The sequence below is a fragment of the Mixophyes fleayi genome, chromosome 5 (genome assembly GCF_038048845.1).
Source record: "Mixophyes fleayi isolate aMixFle1 chromosome 5, aMixFle1.hap1, whole genome shotgun sequence".
In the NCBI taxonomy this organism is placed as follows: domain Eukaryota; kingdom Metazoa; phylum Chordata; class Amphibia; order Anura; family Limnodynastidae; genus Mixophyes; species Mixophyes fleayi.
Window position 1 is genome coordinate 261332631 of NC_134406.1, and position 19791 is coordinate 261352421.

The following is a 19791-nucleotide window of genomic DNA, read 5'->3' on the forward strand; positions in this document are numbered from 1 at the left end:
TGATTTCACCTTACGTTATAATAAAGCATGAGATGCTTTAAACAATAAATTATATTAACACACAGAGACACACATCTATATATATATATATATATATATATATATATATATATATATATATATACACTGTATATATACACACAAGTACACATGTAGCAAGTGTTAAATATTTGCACACAGACTTTAAGGAATTGTGGAGGGCAGGGGCTGGGGGCATCTGCCCTCCGGCCTGGTCCCATAATGGGCTACTTTGGGGTTGGTCACTGGGATACCTGCATTTTTTTCCTTTAAAATGGTCCTAATATGCTGCTGAGCCGAGTCCCGCCCACCAGCTAGAGTTTGATAACCAGCCCCACATCACATGTAGTATGTTTCCCAAAGCTTAAAATTGAATTCCCCTGCAGTATAATTATCTGCCGCCAGATAGTACCTTGACCAAATCAAACTACACGTCAAACACAAGTATAGAGCATAATAACTGTTCACATCCTGGCTGTAATTAATAACTCAACAGTATCTGTGGTCTGAGCAGACTGTCAATCACTTGCATCACTCACTGGTAACTGTCAATCACTGCAAGTAAAAATCTCTATATTAATAAATTCATTATATACCTTGTCATGAGAAAGTAAGTTATGACTGTTTATCACTCTACTCTAGTGTTTCTTAATTACAGTCCTCACACACCTCCAACAGCTCAGGTTTTCAGGATTTATTTAATCACACACAGGTGACTTAATCTAGTTGGCTGACAACACTACTCAACAAATTTTAAAATGTTCTCTGCATCTGGCAGTGAATATGTGTTTTTGCCTAATTTAGGGATGCTGAATTCAGTGGAAAAATCAGATTAACTCTATAACGTCACATTTATTAGATACACACAAATAACAAAAAATGTAATTAACCTCTATAGAATTGAAATACTGTTATCATAGTCATTTATAAAATAATAACTAATAAAACTACAGAAACATTTAAAAACTGCAGAAACCAAACATCAGAAACTCATAACAATCCAAATTAGACGTAATATAATTGCTAATATAACATAAAATGTAAAGTCACTCTGCGTTAGGGAAATAAGATGTAATTTGATTGTGTCTCATTGCTCTGGCAGTAGTCCCACATCATAGCAGGGTCCCAGCACTCTTGGTAGCGATGCTCCATTGTCATAATGTCTTGGTGAAAACCCCTGTTTATCACTTACACTACCCAGGTTGTCAGGGAAAAAAGTCTAGATGGGAACGTAAAAAGTGAATTTTAAGTGGCATTCTAAAACCCAAATTCTTGGAGTTGTCCAAAAGTTCATTCACGATGGACAAGTAGTTGGCCTTTTTTCTGTTCCCTAAGAATCCACGTACAGCAGCCTTGTAGGAGGACCAAGCAGCAGACTCATTCTTCTATCTTCACTGATCCACAGGTGTAGACAATCACTCCACATAAAAGAGAAGAATATTGTACAGGAAAGTAACAGGAAAGGAAAGGAGAAGGAAAATAAAGGAAAATAAGCAGGAAAGTAACAGGAAAGGGAAGGGGAAGAGAACTAAAGGGAAAGAAGCAGGAAAGTAAGAGGAAAGGGAAGAGAAGGGGAAGAGAACTAAAGGGAAAGAAGCAGGAAAGTAAGAGGAAAGGGAAGAGAAGGGGAAGAGAACTAAAGGGAAAGAAGCAGGAAGGTAACAGGAAAGGGAAGGAGACGAAAACTAAAGAGAAAGAAGCCGGAAAGTAACAGGAAAGGGAAGGAGAGTTCCGTGATGTGTGTATGAATCTTAACAGTACCCAACACTTGTGCTTAGACATTTGTTCACTTCCTTCAGAAAAGAAGGAAGAGCTGTCTGTTTCCTCCCCAATAGCTTGATTGATACCTGTGTGTAGTCTCTGGCAAGGAAAGGAAAGGGAAAGGGAAGGAGACGGGCACTAAAGGGAAAGAAGCAGGAAAGTAACAGGAAAGTGAATAAGAAGGAAACTAAAGGGAAAGAGGCAGGAAAGTAAGAGGAAAGGGAAGGGGAAGAGAACTAAAGGGAAAGAAGCAGGAAGGTAACAGGAAAGGGAAGGAGACGAAAACTAAAGAGAAAGAAGCAGGAAAGTAACAGGGAAGGGAAGGGGAAGAGAACTAAAGGGAAAGAAGCAGAAAAGTAAGAGGAAAGGGAAGGAGAAGAAAACTAAAGGGAAAGAAACTGGAAAGTAACAGGAAATGGAAGGAGAAGAGAACTAAAGGGAAAGAAGCCGGAAAGTAACAGGAAAGGGAAGGAGACGAAAACTAAAGAGAAAGAAGCAGGAAAGTAATAGGAAAGGGAAGGGGAAGAGAACTAAAGGGAAAGAAGCAGGAAAGTAAAAGGAAAGGGAAGGAGAAGGGAACTAAAGGGAAAGAAGCCAGAAAGTAACAGGAAAGGGAAGGAGAAGAGAACTAAAGGGAAAGAAGCCGGAAAGTAACAGGAAAGGGAAGGAGAAGAGAACTAAAGGGAAAGAAGCAGGCAAGTAACAGGTAAGGGAAGAAGAAGAGAACTAAAATGAAAGAAACAGGAAAATAAATATAGGAGAACGGAATTAAAGGGAAAGAGGAAGGAAAGGGAAAAGAAAGGGAAGCAATTAATAAATTAAAATGAACAGGAGGAAAAGGGAACTAAAGGGAAATAAGCAGGAAAGGAAATGGAAAGGGACAAGAAGGGAACTAAAAGGAAAGAAGAAGGAAAGGAAAAGGGAGCAGAAAACGGAAAGGAAAAGGACTCCCAATACCATACAAAAGATATTTCTGCTTTTTCCAATGTCAAATTTGAATTTCTATTCTATGCATACGTTAAAAAGGAAAAATTCAAGCCAAAGCTTATATGTCACATTATTTTACATTTTGCTGACATACATAACCGTGTATAAATCTCTTTAGAACAGAGCTGTAAAATGAATTACCTCTTGCTTTTCATGTAAAAAACCCCAACAAGACGGCTGTGTAACTTGGAATGGATGGGAGGTTTAGAGGACAAGCAAAGCTTCGAAGGGAATGAAAACAATACGATAATGGATGGTGATTAATGTAAAGCGCAATCACAGGGTGGTAAATATATAATGGATATACACACTTCTATGAAAAAGGAGTCGTAGGGGTGACATACAGACAGTCAGCATCCATCCCGGAGAGGGAAAAGGTGACAAATAATTAGAATATTCCATTAAACTGGATCATGTTTGTACATTAGCTAACTGGTTTTAATTGCACTCAAGGATTTATTTTTGCAGCATCAGCATGTGCAGAAATGTCATGTGATACATTTATTCCTACAGATCACACGCCGGGTAACGCTTCAGTATTTTCCTGTCTATTGTCTCTCTCTGGTTGAATGCATAATGCATCCTGCTTGGGTTCCTAATTGCCTTACGAGGAAGATAGGAAATTGGATCGCTCATAAAACTAATGGTATGCACTTTATAAACATTAGGAATGACGTTAATGTAGGTTTGTGCGGCTATGAAGTCATTTTGTGCATGATAAAAAGTAAATTAGGAAGTGGAGCACTGTTTTAAGATAGTGTTTAAAAATATAAGTGATCAATGGACAATATTTTTATAAAAAAAAAAAAATCCCTAGCCCGTTGTCTGGTTTACACAAACGTCGCTCTTTAAATAGAAACTGCTCATAAGGACGTAAATAAGGCTAATTTACCTCTAAATCTGCCCATATTTTCAGATACACTTATGACACTTGAATATAATGTAAATGAGAATATATTTTACACCAGTGTCCCTATCTTCCTTCTTCAGTTCCCCTGTTATTTCTGATTAATGGAACATTTTACTCATTATCTATGTGATTGCAGCTAAACCAGAGCCTAGTGATGACAATAATGATGATGAGGAAGATGATGATGATGAGAACAGGAGGTCAGCATACCGCATCTTCCTATTTTGTATTGATGGGGTCTATTAAAGCTCACATCCTAACAGATGTGAAGAAACATTTTCGACAACATCAGCACTCTCATCTCTTGAAATATTCTGTTTTCCTGTGAATATTTAGATGACATGATTGGATACAGTTGTCCTATCCCCACCTACTTCAAATCTGGGAAGATACCGGCGATCAGAAGATGAAGATTGAAGCACCACTAATGCACCCAGAACCCAGAGGACAGCTAGCGTTTCTGATGGGAACATATGTTAGTGTATACGTCTACTAGTGTATGTAGTCTATTATTTTACAGATGGAGCAGATGTTATTGCAGTATTGACTAAGTGGAGAATTGTAAAAAAGTGAAATGTTATGACAAATCTAGGATTAGTTTAGCTGACATAAAACTGGATATTAAAGTCTATTGCAAAATACATCCTGGGACATATTCAATTTAGACGGCAGATCGGAGTTACGCGCGGCTGCGCACATAAAGTGCTAGTACCCTATGGGGTGCAAAGGGAAGCCTGCAATGTTGCGTTAACGGGAAGTGTGCAGCCACACGTAACTGCGATCTGCCGTGTTAATTGAATATGCCTCACTGAATCATGGGGACTGTTACGAAACAAGTTATATGTCACCTTAACCAGCCTGTCCCTCGTTTCTCACCAACATGTATTTTATAAAGCACTGTTAAGTGTTCCGCAGCTCAACAGAGTGCAAATGCAGTGTCTAATTACATGGGGATAAGTATAGACATGCTTTAATAGAAGACTTTTTCATTCTATGGTAACCATTCTAAAAATGTGTTTGTTGTTACTGCAGTGATGCTGCTATGCATTGTTTTCAAATTGAAGCCAGGTTGGTTATGGGTAAGGATTGGGTGCAGTACACTTACAGGATACAAGCCATAGCTGCATTCAATTTTCTCCTCCTTTCTCTACAGGAAGTCCTGATCAGCTGGAAGCTAGTTCTGGCTGAAAAAGCTTGTAAGGGTGTGAATATACTCGGTTTTCTGGCCCAATACTACCCTCTTCACACTGGCTGGCCACCCAGGGGTGCCTTACTATGCCAGGGAAGCCAACCCAGTACCTTCTAAGGTTCGCATAGTCACTCAGGCAAAGGCAGTTAGAAAGTAAAACAATACATTTATTGTAATAACACCAATCACTAGAATATTATATACACACAGTAAATAAATGCCAGGCAGTTTTACCACATCATCTGTCCCTTACTTACCCTACTAGCTTATGCAGTTACAGTCACTTGGCTGTCCTGACTTGACGACCCATGGGTCTGCCAATGTATTCCACTGGTAAAGAACGGCAACTCAAAAACCAGCCACCCTGCAGTTTCCAGCGATCAATTCTCAGAATGAATATCCCTCACCCCCAGAGTGCTTTCTTATATCCATGGTCAAATTTCCACAGTACGTTCCCCTCCCTGGGCAAACCCCTGGCTATCTCCCTCTTAACCACTGGTGAGTGCTGTATCTGGGGGGTGAGAGGGGGTGAAGATGAGCTGTGCTTCCACAGAAAGTCCCCTGCTGGGTTCCAGACAAAATGTCTGGACTAGTCATGTTGAGAACAATGGATACTAATTGGCCTTCCCCCTCACTTGTATACTGCAATCTGATCCTAACCCATAACCCACCTGGCTTCACTATAAGTACAATGAATAACAGCTTCACTACCATATCAACAATATACAATAAACAATATACATATATTCAATGAGCTACAATGTCCCTTTATCCACATGTTATTATACACTGCAGTTGTACTCCCCAATTTGTGAGAAACAAGGGACAAGCTGGTTAAGGTGTTATCAAACTCATTTCATCACAAATGGGTTAATACTGGGAGTGTCACTTGATCATCTTGTCCTTGCCCCTTAATTAATCTGAGTATGTCCCCATTGTCTCAGGTAGTATACTGCCAGACACTTTGGAGTCAGGCCGTGGGGGACCAAGGCATGAGCCATTCTCAGGTGATCCCACTGCTGCCACCAAATGTCAAGATACCTGGTTTATCTGACCCAATTATACTTACTTCACGCTGGCTGGCCACCCAGGGGTGCCTTACTGTGCCAGGGATCTTCACAGGGACCAATTCTTTCCACTATTAATTAATGACATCACTGTGTGCCTTGCGCCTATCGGTTTGCCCAAAAAATGGTTGACTCCACTTTATAAAGGTAGCACAATACAAGCAAAGAAACTTAATTTTTATCTGTTCATGGAAGTTCGGTTACCTCTTGGTAAGTTAGCTCTCAATTTAAAAACACATGAATGTGTGGCCTAATATATAGGGACTCTCATTGTTTAGAGTTAGGACCACCCTGTTAGCAGAAGCATCTTAACAAAGCGGGTGCCTTATCATGCATTTGCATGTAAGTGACAGTGTAACTATCAAGAATAAAACGTTTATGTGGAGAGATCCTTTAGTATTATTTCTGTTTAAAAATTTGGCAAAATTAATATAGATGAGCTTCTAATTATCAGTCTGTAGCTTCCCTCTTTAGATCATAAAACTATCCCTCTCACATGCGGCCCTGTACTAACTTAATGAGTCCAGTGACAGAACTGAAGCGGGGAACTATATCCAGGATCCCCCCCCCCCCTTATGAGACCACTGCTTTCCCAGAGACACCTGCTCAAAATAGCAAAGGCCCCTTCTGACTCTGGGCACACAAGCTCAGAAGATCTTTTAAAAGCAAAACTGGGGGCCCTGAAGGCTAGAGTGTCCAGGGCCCCCTGCCCAGATTTTGCTATGTGGCACGACAATGTACTCTTCCATCCCTGACTGAAGTCACACAGGTCGACAGCACCTTCGACAACATCAGCACGCTCATCTCGTGAAAAATTCTGTTTTCCTGTGAACATTCAGATGACATGATTGGATACAGTTGTCCTATACCCAAATAATTCAAATCTAGGAACATACTGACGAGCAGAAGATGCAAATCGATGACAAAAATGTTCTCTGATCCTAATGAAATGAACCCTAAAATAACAGTGGTCTTACCATAGTCGGTGACTGAAAGCTTATGGATGGCCTGGATTTAGACTTCAATTAGTCCGTGGAGCCAGTAAGCAAATGACTTTTCAGGCACTATAGGCCATTTTCTCACTCTCCCTATCCGATGTTTCTAAACCACAGGACTTGGCGATGCATTGTCTTGTGTCTCTGCCAGACTGGGTAACATGTACCAGTGAATTTGGAAATGCTGCGATATATGCAGAAATAATAACTCTTATATTGATGACAATATTTAAATGACTCCAGCTTGTGATGAATACATAGAACTGATGCTATAAAAGAAAGCTTATATGATCTCAGTATATCCATTTAAACCTTCCAAAACGAATGCAAAAACTGAAGTCAACACAGCGTGTAACAATATGCATCAGAAGAGTTTTTATTTTTCAGTTTTTCAATTTCACTTAAAATTGAATGCCAAACAAATCAATAATTAAATTAATCTGTTTCCATGACTAATTGACATTATCTGGCATAGCTTTTAAATAACCTATTTAACAAAGATTTGACGTGTATCCAGCATAAGCAGCCAGGTTTTTAATAGCCTATTTTATCCCGTAATGAAATTCATTTACTAAAGGTTTGATAAAAAATGCAGATAGTTCCAAAATTATAAGACACTTTTTTCGCTAAATCTCTATGACTGTTTGGGGTAATTTATTTCAATAAAGCATGTTTAATAGCTGTCAAATTTAGAGACATCATTTATAATTAAATCACTTGACATGCTTTACAAAAACTAAAAACTACAATGCACGAAAAAATTTCATTTGGCCCAAATTATTTATTTTAATAAATGATTCTGGGCACAAAGAGAACATTGCACAGGATTTTTTTCATTCCATTAACTACATTTTGAATTAATATTTGCATGTAGTAAACTGTATCGCTGATATTACTGATACACTGAATAAAGCAATTACATTTAACTAAATAGATTCTTGTTTGATGTTTCATTTTTCCATTGTACATTAGGAGATACCGGTTCCTTAGCCTCTGGTATCTTATACACTACAGTAAAGAAAGATAGAGAAGACAGACCAGCCAGATACTTTATCAGCAAAGTAAATTAAGCCTTCAGGGCGACAAGGTTTTTAAAAGTACTAAAAGCCTCATATTTTCCAGTATGAACATCTAAAAATTTAAATACACATTTATGAAATTCTCACACATCCTTGGATAATGTTTTATATTTCTCCTTATTTTAAACAACTATATAATTTCTGAAAAACATATGAAATGTGTTAATCTGAAAGTACCTCTTGTAATTTAAACAAGCAAACTGACTGATCACGCGAGTTTCAAGGAACTGTACTGTGGTGAAACGAGGAATTAATATCACCTTAACCAGTCTGCACCTCGTTTCTCATAAGTGGACTATACAAACATATACTTTTTCTAGCTCTCTGGTTCCCCATATATGTAAGGCATATTTAAACTTGTATATATTCTATTTGAAAGTAGTTAAAATGTCTGCGAACATGTTTTTTGTATCCTGCAGACTAGTCTATTGTTTCAGCCTAGGCAAAAGGATTATTGTCCACCAGTCCTGTATGAATGTACATCACACCAGAAGGACTCATGTATTAAGATAGGGAAAAAGTCCACAGATAGAGCTCTATGTTTAATTACAAAGGACTGCATTGTGTATTTAAATGTAATGTGTCTGGATTGTGACCTCACTTGTTTAAACCACTTATGCTGTATAACCACATAACAATATCTGTCCCTAATTAAATCAAGAGTGGCTCATCTGCTATCCCTTTGTCTGCATGTTTACCTGTGAAAAGGTAAACACAGAAAAGGACCAATCAGACAGGTCCTGAAACTCCTAAAGAGTGATAGCTGAAGTCATGCTGGCGTTGGGATCTAGGGGCCTGATTCATTAAGGATCTTAACTTGAGGAACGTCTTATTTCAGTCTCCTGGACAAAACCATGTTACAATGCAAGGGATACAAATTAGTATTCTGTTTTGCACATAAGTTAAATACTGACTGTTTTTTCATGTAGCACACAAATATCAACTTTAAATTTCAGTGTACAAATAAGCTATCAAGTATTTGTGTGTTACATGAAAAAACAGTCAGTATTTAACTTATGTGCAAAACAGAATACTAATTTGCACCCCTTGCATTGTAACATGGTTTTGTCCAGGAGACTGAAATAAGAAGTTCCTCAAGTTAAGATCCTTAATGAATCAGACCCTAGATCTCTGCCACTGACAGGAAAGGGACAATTGGTCCCTGGAGTACTACCTTTGCCCTGATCTACCTCTCCAGGTCTAGGGGAGCTGTGTGTCCGCCAAAGGCGGAGTGACAGTGACTCAGGACCACTATCTTGCTGGTAGCCTTAAAGGAGAGAGGGGGAGAAGCTTGGATTGATAGACAGCAGTCCCTGAGATTGACTAGTATTCTGGTGAGGTGTTTTATGTCCTGTATGTTGTATGTGCCAGACTGCTGTGTGATTTGTTGCAAGTTATTATTTAAATATGTTTATTGCTGTTTGGTGCTACCATTTTGTTAAATAAACGTATTTATTTTATTTTGGATATTTGCCTGGGTGATTTTGAACCTTGGATAGGTACTGGGTAGGCCAGCTGTGCAGTGCAGAAGGTTACATTAAACTCGGTATCATCACATGTACCATGAAAATTATTGGAATGTTTAGGCCAAATGATTGCATTTTGATGTCTTTCTAACCCATGGAATCTTGCATGTCATCCCGACATTTTCACTGTCCTAATTGCGTCAGCATGCACCAGTGGTGGACATCCTTCCAACAATCTCTGGAATTTATAATTTTGTATTCATTATATGGGTGGCATGACCACTTAGGAAGCTCTGGCCAAACCCAGCACACTTCCCCTCCCATGAGACTAAAACTCCTTTAATGCCATTCACTCCTGCCATTGGTATGCATAGCATTGATGGGGCCGCAGTCAGCCGGGCACACCTCCCAGCTGTCCTGATAAAATTGGAATAAAATTGGAACACAGGTCCTGATCAGTGGGCCTGTCCTACCTACATCTGTATAGGTAGGATGTATGCTTATTCTATTTCTTCTCCTCTTTTAAGGGGATCTTTTCTCACTTGCTCTATCAGACTCTGTATGTCTGCAATCCATAAAACTGACCGTTCATAGAACCGCCTATTGATAAGGCTTAGATCAGAGCTATCGGTCAAGCTCTGGTGACCTAGTACTCCAAGACATCCCTCTACAGCAATGACCACGCTCTTTTTAGAAGCCTGTTACACACCAGGATCAGGCTTAGGAAAGAGAAAGCTTGTTTTAGATTGGTGGAGACTCCCTCTTTGGTGGAAAACCTATTTGACTGTCCACAAATGTCTCGGCTCAGTATTGCTGATGCACACTGAGAATGGCAAGTTGGATGAATGAACTTTGTTTCAGATAGAGGCGTGTCTGACACCACAATCTTTCCACCTAAGTTTGAAAGAAGCCTCACATGACTATTATGTGCTGCTGGAGGACCCTGCTCCTTCCACTATCTAACTCTCAGTTTGTGACACCTACAAGATCAGCTCATCCATTAGCAATACAAAATGTACAATACTGTCAATATTAAGTGAGATGGCTGATGTCTCTGTGCTAACAATCTTCCTAGGATAGTAAGGAAGGCCTGTTCCTTCATTACCAGACGCCAGCCTTGGGGGTAACTCATACTTACCAAAGATGGCAGAACTAAACTCCAATTCTAAACTGAATTATTACCACCATAGTTTTTTGTTCAGTTTATGGATATCTGATCATTCTTGTGCTAGTATAAGAAAATAATGCAATCCTGGTATGAATCTGTGATCTTTCCAGGTCCCTGACATACAATCCATACCGCATAATCCCTACCGAAAAGAGATACACGCGCTCTCGTTATCCTACTACAGTGCTGGAGCTATACTATGTCTAAGGCAGCAATGTTTTACTGTTTTTGTATTGTCTAAACAGCTGTCTTCATAACAAAAAGCTTCCAGTGACTGGCATATACTCTCACAGAACTTAGAGGACCACTGGCGCTCAAACACTGACATCTTCTTATGGTGAAGACTGAAGGATAATAATTTCTTCAGTATCACCTGATATTTAACTACAGCTGCATTAAAAAGTAATTTTAAAGTATTACCTTCCCACCCCATTACAGAAGCTGCAGCCACATCTTTAGGATGCCATCCTAATAGGATCTGTTAAAGATAGAATGTTGATGCTGCAGTCTATTGAGCTGCTGTTATAGCACTAGCCCCGTCCCATGTATTAATCTATTGTGCATTTCTACAGAGCACATCTGTAAAGTATGTCAATCAGAGCTCCAGCTCTACAGTTAGTAAAGCAACTGTCTCCAAACCTGGAAACCTGCTGCAGAGTGGTAAAGGAGAAGCGGATGGATAGATGTAGTTAAGAATAAATACATCAGCTGTTTCAGAAATATTATTCAGCTTAGTAACACACCATGATGTCATTTATCTGTCAATCATTTACCCCACACTGCAACAAGTGGATTGGCGAATGCCCTTACGATTAAGGATTCCTTTTTAGAGTTCCGTGTTAGCTGCTTTCTCTCTAACAAAACACATCTTGAGTGGAGGGGCAACAAGGACTGAATGCCCAGTATCGTACATGCACCCACTTAAATAATACTTAGTACATTATAAGTTGTTTCTGGTAGCAAAGGTCTGTTAATTACTTGAGAAGATCAAATACGCCAAGCGTAAAGGGCAATGAGAAGCTACTATGTAATCATTGTTACCAATATACCATAACACAAGATTACATTATTAATTCTACCAAACCCTGGGAGGTAAAAGATTAGGAAGGGCATGATGTGTTGAAAAACAGGGGCCTGATTCATTAAGGATCTTAACTTGAGAAACTTCTTATTTCAGTCTCCTGGACAAAACCATGTTACAATGCAAGGGGTGCAAATTAGTATTCTGTTTTGCACATAAGTTAAATACTGACTGTTTTTTCATGTAGCACACAAATATCAACTTAAAATTTCAGTGTACAAATAAGCTATCAAGTATTTGTGTGCTACATGAAAAAACAGTCAGTATTTAACTTATGTGCAAAACAGAATACTACCGTATTTCCCCATGTATAAGACGCACCTTTTCCCCCCAAATTTTGGGTCTAAAAAAAAAGGGGCGTCTTATACACTGCAAGCGCTACTTACCTCAATGAAGAAGTCGGCACCTGGTGTGAAAGAGGAGTCCCCGCTAATCGGAGCAGCGTGTCCCCGCTGACTGTATGGAACAGCGTGTCCCCGCTGGCTGTATGGAACAGCATGTCCCCGCTCCAAGAGGTAAGGCACTCAACTAGGAGCCAACAGGGCCAGGGGGGACTCTCAGAAGGCGGGGGGCACCCGGAATCTGGCAACCGCCAGGAGGGCAGCACGCTCAGGGCATCAGATGGCACCCGGCGCGGGACGTCCGGCCGGCCGTGGGAGACCTCAGTCGTCTCAGGAAGCAAACAAGTGTCACCAGCGGGTCCATCAAGTGTTCTCCACTACCCAGGTGCTGCTGGCCGATTGTAGGCTCAGAATCCTCTGAGTGGGAGAGCACAAATTATGCAACCATCCGAGAGGGTGTCTTAGCCCCCCCGGCTGGCTGTTTGGAACAGCGTGTACCCGCTGATTGATTGGAACAGCGTGTCACCGCTGATTGGCAAAAGGACCTTAAGGTCCTTCAGGCGCCTCCCACAGTCTCGGAGCTGTCAGTCTTTGTGTAATACATCTTTTTTTTCATTTTGGGCCCCAAAATTAAGGTGCGTCTTATACATGGGTGCGTCTTATACATGGGGAAATACGGTAATTTGCACCCCTTGCATTGTAACATGGTTTTGTCCAGGAGACTGAAATAAAAAGTTTCTCAAGTTAAGATCCTTAATGAATCAGGCCCCGGGTTTATATTCATCACTGCATACGCCGTGCAATGAACTTCCTTCAACTCACAATTCAATACTTTATATGCATAACTAGAATTAAAACCAAACCTCTTATTTAAAACTTTAATGGCAGAAGTCTATCTACTTCCCAGAATCAGTCAATGATTACTGGAAATGGCGAGGTAAGAGAGGACATTAGTGAGGAGGGCAGACGTTACAATTACCAGCAGGTCTACGGTAAGTGAGGTTCAATAAGAGATACCGAGGGTTTTGGCTGAGCCAGGGATCCATTAACATATTTCCATGTTCAATATGTCTGAGCCTCAGCTCAAACAATTAGACGGAAAATCCCAAACACACACAAGAAAAAAACTAAAAAAAACACCAGACAATGCTTCATTGTTCAGCCACACTCTGACATCAACCACATTTTATCTGCACTAAATTGGCAGCAAATAATATTGTCGTATGAACAATAGGAGACAGAGAAACTTTTTTTTTCAAAACAATGCGGTTTGCAGCTGAAAATGAAAAATGCATTTGGGAAGCTGGAGCGCTAGCTGGGCTCAATCAATCAATCCTTATAAAGGTAGATGCCAGATTTTTTTATCCCCCAAAAATAGAAATCATTACATTTTGTTTCTTGGAAGAAACAGACAACAGGTGTACCAATTAAATGTGTTGGCAAAGCAGCGACAGGAGGGGGGACCGAGGGCTTCAGCAAACTTTCTTTAAGGCTCCTTCTGTCCCCCCGTGCTCAATCAATTAGCAAGCTTTTTCATACATGTGTATAGTTGTATAAAGGAAAACAATATAAAAAGTGTAGCTTTTAACACTGGGAAAGTTTTATAAAAGTCTAATTCAATTTCAATCTCTATATATATTGCTGAATCATATTCTGTTAGCTCACGGTGACAGATACACTTTAAATCAGGCAACCTGGTGCGGCCCTCTAAGCCACACATTACCCTTACTTTTAAGTTAAAACAATACATTTAACTAAAGAAAGAGACATCTAACTGTAATAACATATCAGCATTTTAAACAAGTGCTACAAGCTATAACAAAAACATCCGACAATAAAGGAGAAAGGAGTCGGGGGCTCTGAGGTAAATATATGCAGGCCCTCCTGCCGCCCATCACGGCATTAAATGGTACATGCTGCCTATACACAGTAAAGGCCACCATTTCTGGAAGGGACCAATATTCAACCTATAGGTGCACTATGAAGAAGTGACATTGAGGCATGAGGCACCATGGCATTGAGGCATGAGGCACCATGCAAAAGCTGATATTGTACAACGGACGTCAGCCGATATTACATACCCACATATCGCATTCTAATGTATTGAATATACTGTATGTCTCTTACGTGACATATTAAAGCTGCAAATCTGTGGGTTTTACATGTACCCGTAATTAGATTGCACTAAAGTCCCTAAAACATAAGAATGAGAGATGTGTAGATGGCTGAGTAAAAAGATATACGTAGTTAAATAACTAGAAAATCCACATATTGCAATATATGTTAAGCACAGTATTTAGTACAGCATTAATTATGTGTTTGGAGAGTGCAGAGTATCCCTGTTGTCTTGTCTATACAATGTGGGCAACCCCCTCTTGCACCCCAGTCTGTACATGGTGAGTGCAGAGGATCTATGTCTGTTTTTGTTTATACAATGTAAGTCCCATGACTCTTGCACCCCATTCTTTACATTAATTAATTCCAACTTGTGTCAGGTGAGTCCCAGGTCTCCCATGGCTGCTAGTGCTTGGGAAAGACTTGCCTTTAAAAGCAGTGTGCAGGTAAGCCTTAAGCCCAGATAAAATAGCATAGTATATGATCATGTTAGGACTGACCAGAATGGGAAGACTTTGGCGAGAGTTGGTCAGCTTAAACACATATTGCATTATGTGGAACTAACATTCGTTTTTTAATAATAACAACAATAATTACAGCATTAATTATGTGTTTGGAGAATGCAGAGTATCCCTGTTTTTTGTATATATATATATATATATATATATATATATATATATATTAACCTGAAAGTAGGAATAATACATTCATATATTAATTAAAGTATTATTTACACCTCTACACTGCTGGTTGCGAGTGCGTACCAACTGCAGAATTGGAACGACATTGTTCCATCGTTTACAGAGATTATTAGTCCGTTTATAAAATCAAATCAAACGATACAATGTGCTCTGGAACGATAATCATTCACCATTGGAGGGTACACACTAATGCGATAACGGTCGTTTATCATGTGATTGGCCAGTTAATTTGGTGAAAAAACTGCAGTGTGTACCCAACCTAAGAAATGGCGAGTCATTAGACTTTGCGGCTAATTTCTCACTTGGCGAGAAGCACTGTTGCTGAAAAAAGTGATAGGCGATCCCATTAGCAATGGGGCTTTTTCTCGATTTTTCTGTGAATTTATGAATTGAGGTTTTTAAATATTTTTGGCTTTCATTATTTTTTTTTCTACTTGTTTTACAATTACCACTGCGCACGGCTGTGCCGGCTCGCCATACTGGCAGAGATTGGCCCCTGGCGAGGCAGATAGTTAGCCCTTAACGCTCCAGGTCAGTATCTCCATAGCAGCGGAATATAGTTTTTTGTGTTTTTTTAATAACGTGCGGAGATATGGGATATCTTATAGCCGTTTTATTGGGGGACAAAGCGTCCTATTGATAAACAGGCCCCAAAGTCTTGCACTGCAACATAATTTGTCCCCCACAGCACTGTTGCAGCCAACTTTGTAAACTTTTTCTTTTTTTAAAAAAAATAAGCTTGTAAGGTAATGTGTGTTATGACAAGAATTCAGGAAGACAAACTAATAAGCAACCACGGAAAGAAAAGTAATTAGACATTTACTATACTATTTGCATTCCTGATTTTCTGCAACACTCTATTATTCTGATCTAATTATCTTCCCCTCAGGACTCCTCTGTCTGCTTTGCATTCTAATCATCGGTGCCAGTTGTGTTTACAGAACAAATATTTTTCCCTAATTAAATGATTTGTCTTAGCATGACTCTCCTGCCCCGGGTTCTTATTACCTTAGGTGGGTTTGGATCTGGCTGTAGTTTCTTGGGTGTCCCTTTAGGCTCTGGAACCTTTGAAGTGTCCTTAACGGAGGGTGAGTCGGCTTGTTCCCCCTGAAGGTTCAGATTGATATTGTCCGTGCTGGTAGGTTGGTCGATATTATTGGAGTTTCGATTGCAATGAATAGCTGGAAGAAATGAAATTAAACTGCTTAGCAAGAGCAACACTTTTGCAATTTTAAGAAAAACAAAACTTTCTTCAAAACAAAAGTGCAATTCAATGTAAATCTTATATTTGTCTGGTCGATAAAATAATCAAAACCACTGTAGGGGTTTCTTCCCTGGTTGCCCTGTATTATTCATTTATTTCTTTCTTCGTCAACAACTCAGTATTTTCATACAAACGCCTCCCGTTGTCTCTGACCAGAGGGCGGGACTGATTAATTAACAAACTCAATGTGCGCGTACATGGAGCATAGGCGCGTCCGTATTCAGCAAGGAGCGGATCTGAAGACACGTCTGCTGCTGAACACGGGGCTAAGTCAGCTTTGTTCACTGCAGGATACGTCCAATACATATGTGGAATATCAAGTCACAAAAGAACGCACCGGGAAAAAATTATTAATTATTAAATTAATTTAAATACAGTCTTTAAAAAAAAAAAAAAAAAATTTTGTTTTTATTTATTGATTTCCATAAAATACATTTATTAGGATGTTGTTAATGTCTACTGTACATAGAATACATTTTTACAGGTTGCTCCTGATTGCAAACACATGTTCTAGCATACATGCACAGCCGTCATCACTAGTAATTGGCACCTGACCTGTAGCTGGTGCAGATGTAGTATGAATTAACGATACTGACTACCCCGACAGTGACTACAACGACATTGGAAATCCTAAGACTTATACCCCGACATGACACAAACAGCGACTTACCATTAGACCGATGGACTAATTTCACGACTCAATCTGTTGCCGACAGTTGTAAATGACGTCACTTGAAAACGCAACAGATCTTAAAGCGGCAATGCACGGACCCAGCTTTTAACGGTAAGGCTAAGCCTAACCCCTAAAATATTACTTGTGAGATGAATGCCAGGAGGGTCCGTCCATTGACGCTTTAAAGTTTGCTCCGTTTTGAAGTGGCGTCATTTAGTACAGTCGGGAACAGATCAGGTCGTGAAATTAGTTAGCTTATAGTGGATCAAGATAAAAGCGCATCAAGCTTAAAGTGTCCTTCTTTGGAGGTATGACTGTAAGTAGGTGATAGGTTTGCTGTATTTTGGGTGCCAGGTAACATAATCAAGTTACACATCTGACAAAAATTGCAATAACAGAGAAGTTAATAATAGAAAGGCTTAAAACGCACCCGAGTGTTGTGGGTTGTACAGGTCAAGGAACCTATTTATGTGCGATATATGAATGTAGATCGCTGTTATTATGTCTCGTTGTTTACTTGTTTGACCCTCCGCGGCTTCTGTACCCAGTAATATATACTTTGGTAATTGTCCAATCAGGTGGGACCTTCACAACATAAGTCCCACTGATAACCAGGCACGCCACAAACAAACCTGTCACAATCGCCACATAGCGGGACAACCTGCTAGGATGTGCAAATCTGCACAGTAATGTACACGCGGTACTGTATGTCACACGCCACTCTCCCGCGGCTGCCACCCGCTAACCAGCGCACCTACCCGTTTCCAGATTCCCCCCTTCTCCTCCGGCTGTCAGGTCCGCAATAGCTCTGCGCATGCGCAAGTGACCGTCTCCCCTGTTCTCACCTACTTCGCTCATTCATTGGTTGCCTCTCATTTATAAGGCTCTTCCCCGCACCTCTTAGTGCTGGTTCTTCTCGACAGACTGGCCTGGAAGCAGTTCATGTACCCCTGCTTGGATCTCAGCTCTCCTAGTGTGCTGCCGCAGATCATCGCTTAACTGCTCCACTCAGTCGTGGTAACTACTGCAGATCATTGCTCTCATCTCTCCTAGTGTGCTGCCGCAGATCACCTATTACCTGCGCCACTGATTAGTGGTAACTGCCGCACATCATCATTCTCATCTCTCCAAGTGTGCCGGCGCAGATAATCGCTTATCTGCTCCACTTATTTAGTGGTAACTACCGCAGACCATCCCAGCTATCTCTCTCATGAACTATCGCAGAGCATCGCTCGGCACTCCCACTCATTAGTGGCTATCTAGTGACTACCTTCTCCCCTAGTACTCGGTTCTCTATCACAGCTCACTGGGTGGAAACTGCAAAACCCAATTTCACTCGCGGGAATCCCTGGTGAAAACCGTCCGCTTTTTTAGATTCCGCGCCTCTGGGCGGAGTACCGCCAATTACAGCTGATCCTAGTGAATCCTGACACTGTATTAAAAGGGGGGTGAAAAGCAAATATAATTAAATGGGGAAACTTGACACGGGCGCACAATTACACTGCAGACAGCTGCACACATATAACTATGTTCTACAAAATGAATATTGTAAGTATTCAAACCCATAGCAGCTACTACCAGAGACCGCAGCTCTGCTGAGTTATCTTGTGTCCAGCTCACCATGACGGATATTCAGCTGTACCAGCTCCACGAGTCTCCATGTAGACCAGTCCTCTCCACTTCCTCCTTACCAGATTATTCTGAAGTTTGCTATCATTTATGTAGTACATTCTACAAGATGACAGCTAGAATCTGATTGGTTGGTATAGGCAACATCTCCACTTTTCAAACCCGCCGGAAAACTCTCAGCTTGATAATTTACCCCCCCTGTATCCTGTCCCAGCCTCTAAATATGACTTCATACTGTTACAAACATGTTTTTGACAAAATAGAACAACCAAGATTATTAGGATTCGTCGTGAAGAGAGACCCAAAGTAAAAGACAGAGGTATATTAAAATCATATACAATACAGCCCCACTTGTAGGCAGTGGCGGATCCAGGGGGGGGGAGGGCGATCGGGGCGATCGCCCCCCCTAGCAGGCACTTGCTGCCGACAGCTGCACACTGTGCAGGTCCGTTCAGCAGTGACAGTGTGCTGCCCGGCTGCTCTGATTGTGTTTTAAACACAACCAGAGCAGTGTGGCAGCACACCGTCACTGCCGAGCGGACCTGCACATACTGTGCAGCCGCCGGCAGCCTTAGAAGTCGGAAAGCGGGCGGAGCCAACAACCCCCCCCCCCCCCCCCTACATCGCCCCGGGTATAGCAATTTCCTAGATCCGCCCCTGCTTGTAGGTTGTACAGCTGGAGAAAAAAACACACATCCTGGTAAATGAATAATGAACATTGAGTGAGCTGAACCACACCGGGCGATGGAGAGTATTCAGGAGCACTATGGTGGTTACAAAGGTTTAAACTGTTTGCCGGGATTATATTCCATCAAATTGTAAACTTTGGCACAACCAGATATACTGTACATCTACCAAGAAGAGTTACTATGGCTCTTAGGGAATTCATTCAAAAGGAATTTGCAAGTAAGGAAAAACTAATAGTAATAGTTTTATATAGTTTTAATAGTTTTTATAGTTGTAATAGTGAAGATTACAGAAGTTATCAGACTGGGCGTGTTCAATGGCAGTAGTCCAAAATAAATTCAACAATACCCTGAGAATCTTCAAAGACCCAAGAACTAAATCATATTATGATAACTACGCACTTTACACCATTAATATTGGATGATGTCTCATTCCACCTGGGAGGAGAAAAGTTCTTCTGTGATCTTGATATGCAGTTAAGATATAGACTGATAATAATATAGGAAACTATTGCTGGATGAAGAAAATAATAATGAACCACTTTTCATATGGGAGATACACATTTACACACACACTATGTGTATAAAAATGCTGCCGTGTGTTAAGTGGATGCAAACAATCCTAAGGGCAGTGTTCACTCAAGAAAAGAATCCAGCAGCC

At 40.5% G+C, this 19791-nt stretch overlaps 1 protein-coding gene across 4 annotated transcripts in view; it reads right to left on the minus strand.

The window, feature by feature from the left end:
* The window catches only part of SAMD12 (sterile alpha motif domain containing 12), a 247132-nt gene that overhangs the window by 182914 nt on the left and 44427 nt on the right, over positions 1-19791 (minus strand). For all 4 annotated transcript variants that reach the window (XM_075213989.1, XM_075213990.1, XM_075213991.1 and 1 more), the window contains exon 2: positions 15887-16059. In XM_075213989.1, coding sequence (XP_075070090.1) covers positions 15887-16059 — 173 coding nt within the window. The remainder of the gene's footprint in view (positions 1-15886; positions 16060-19791) is intronic.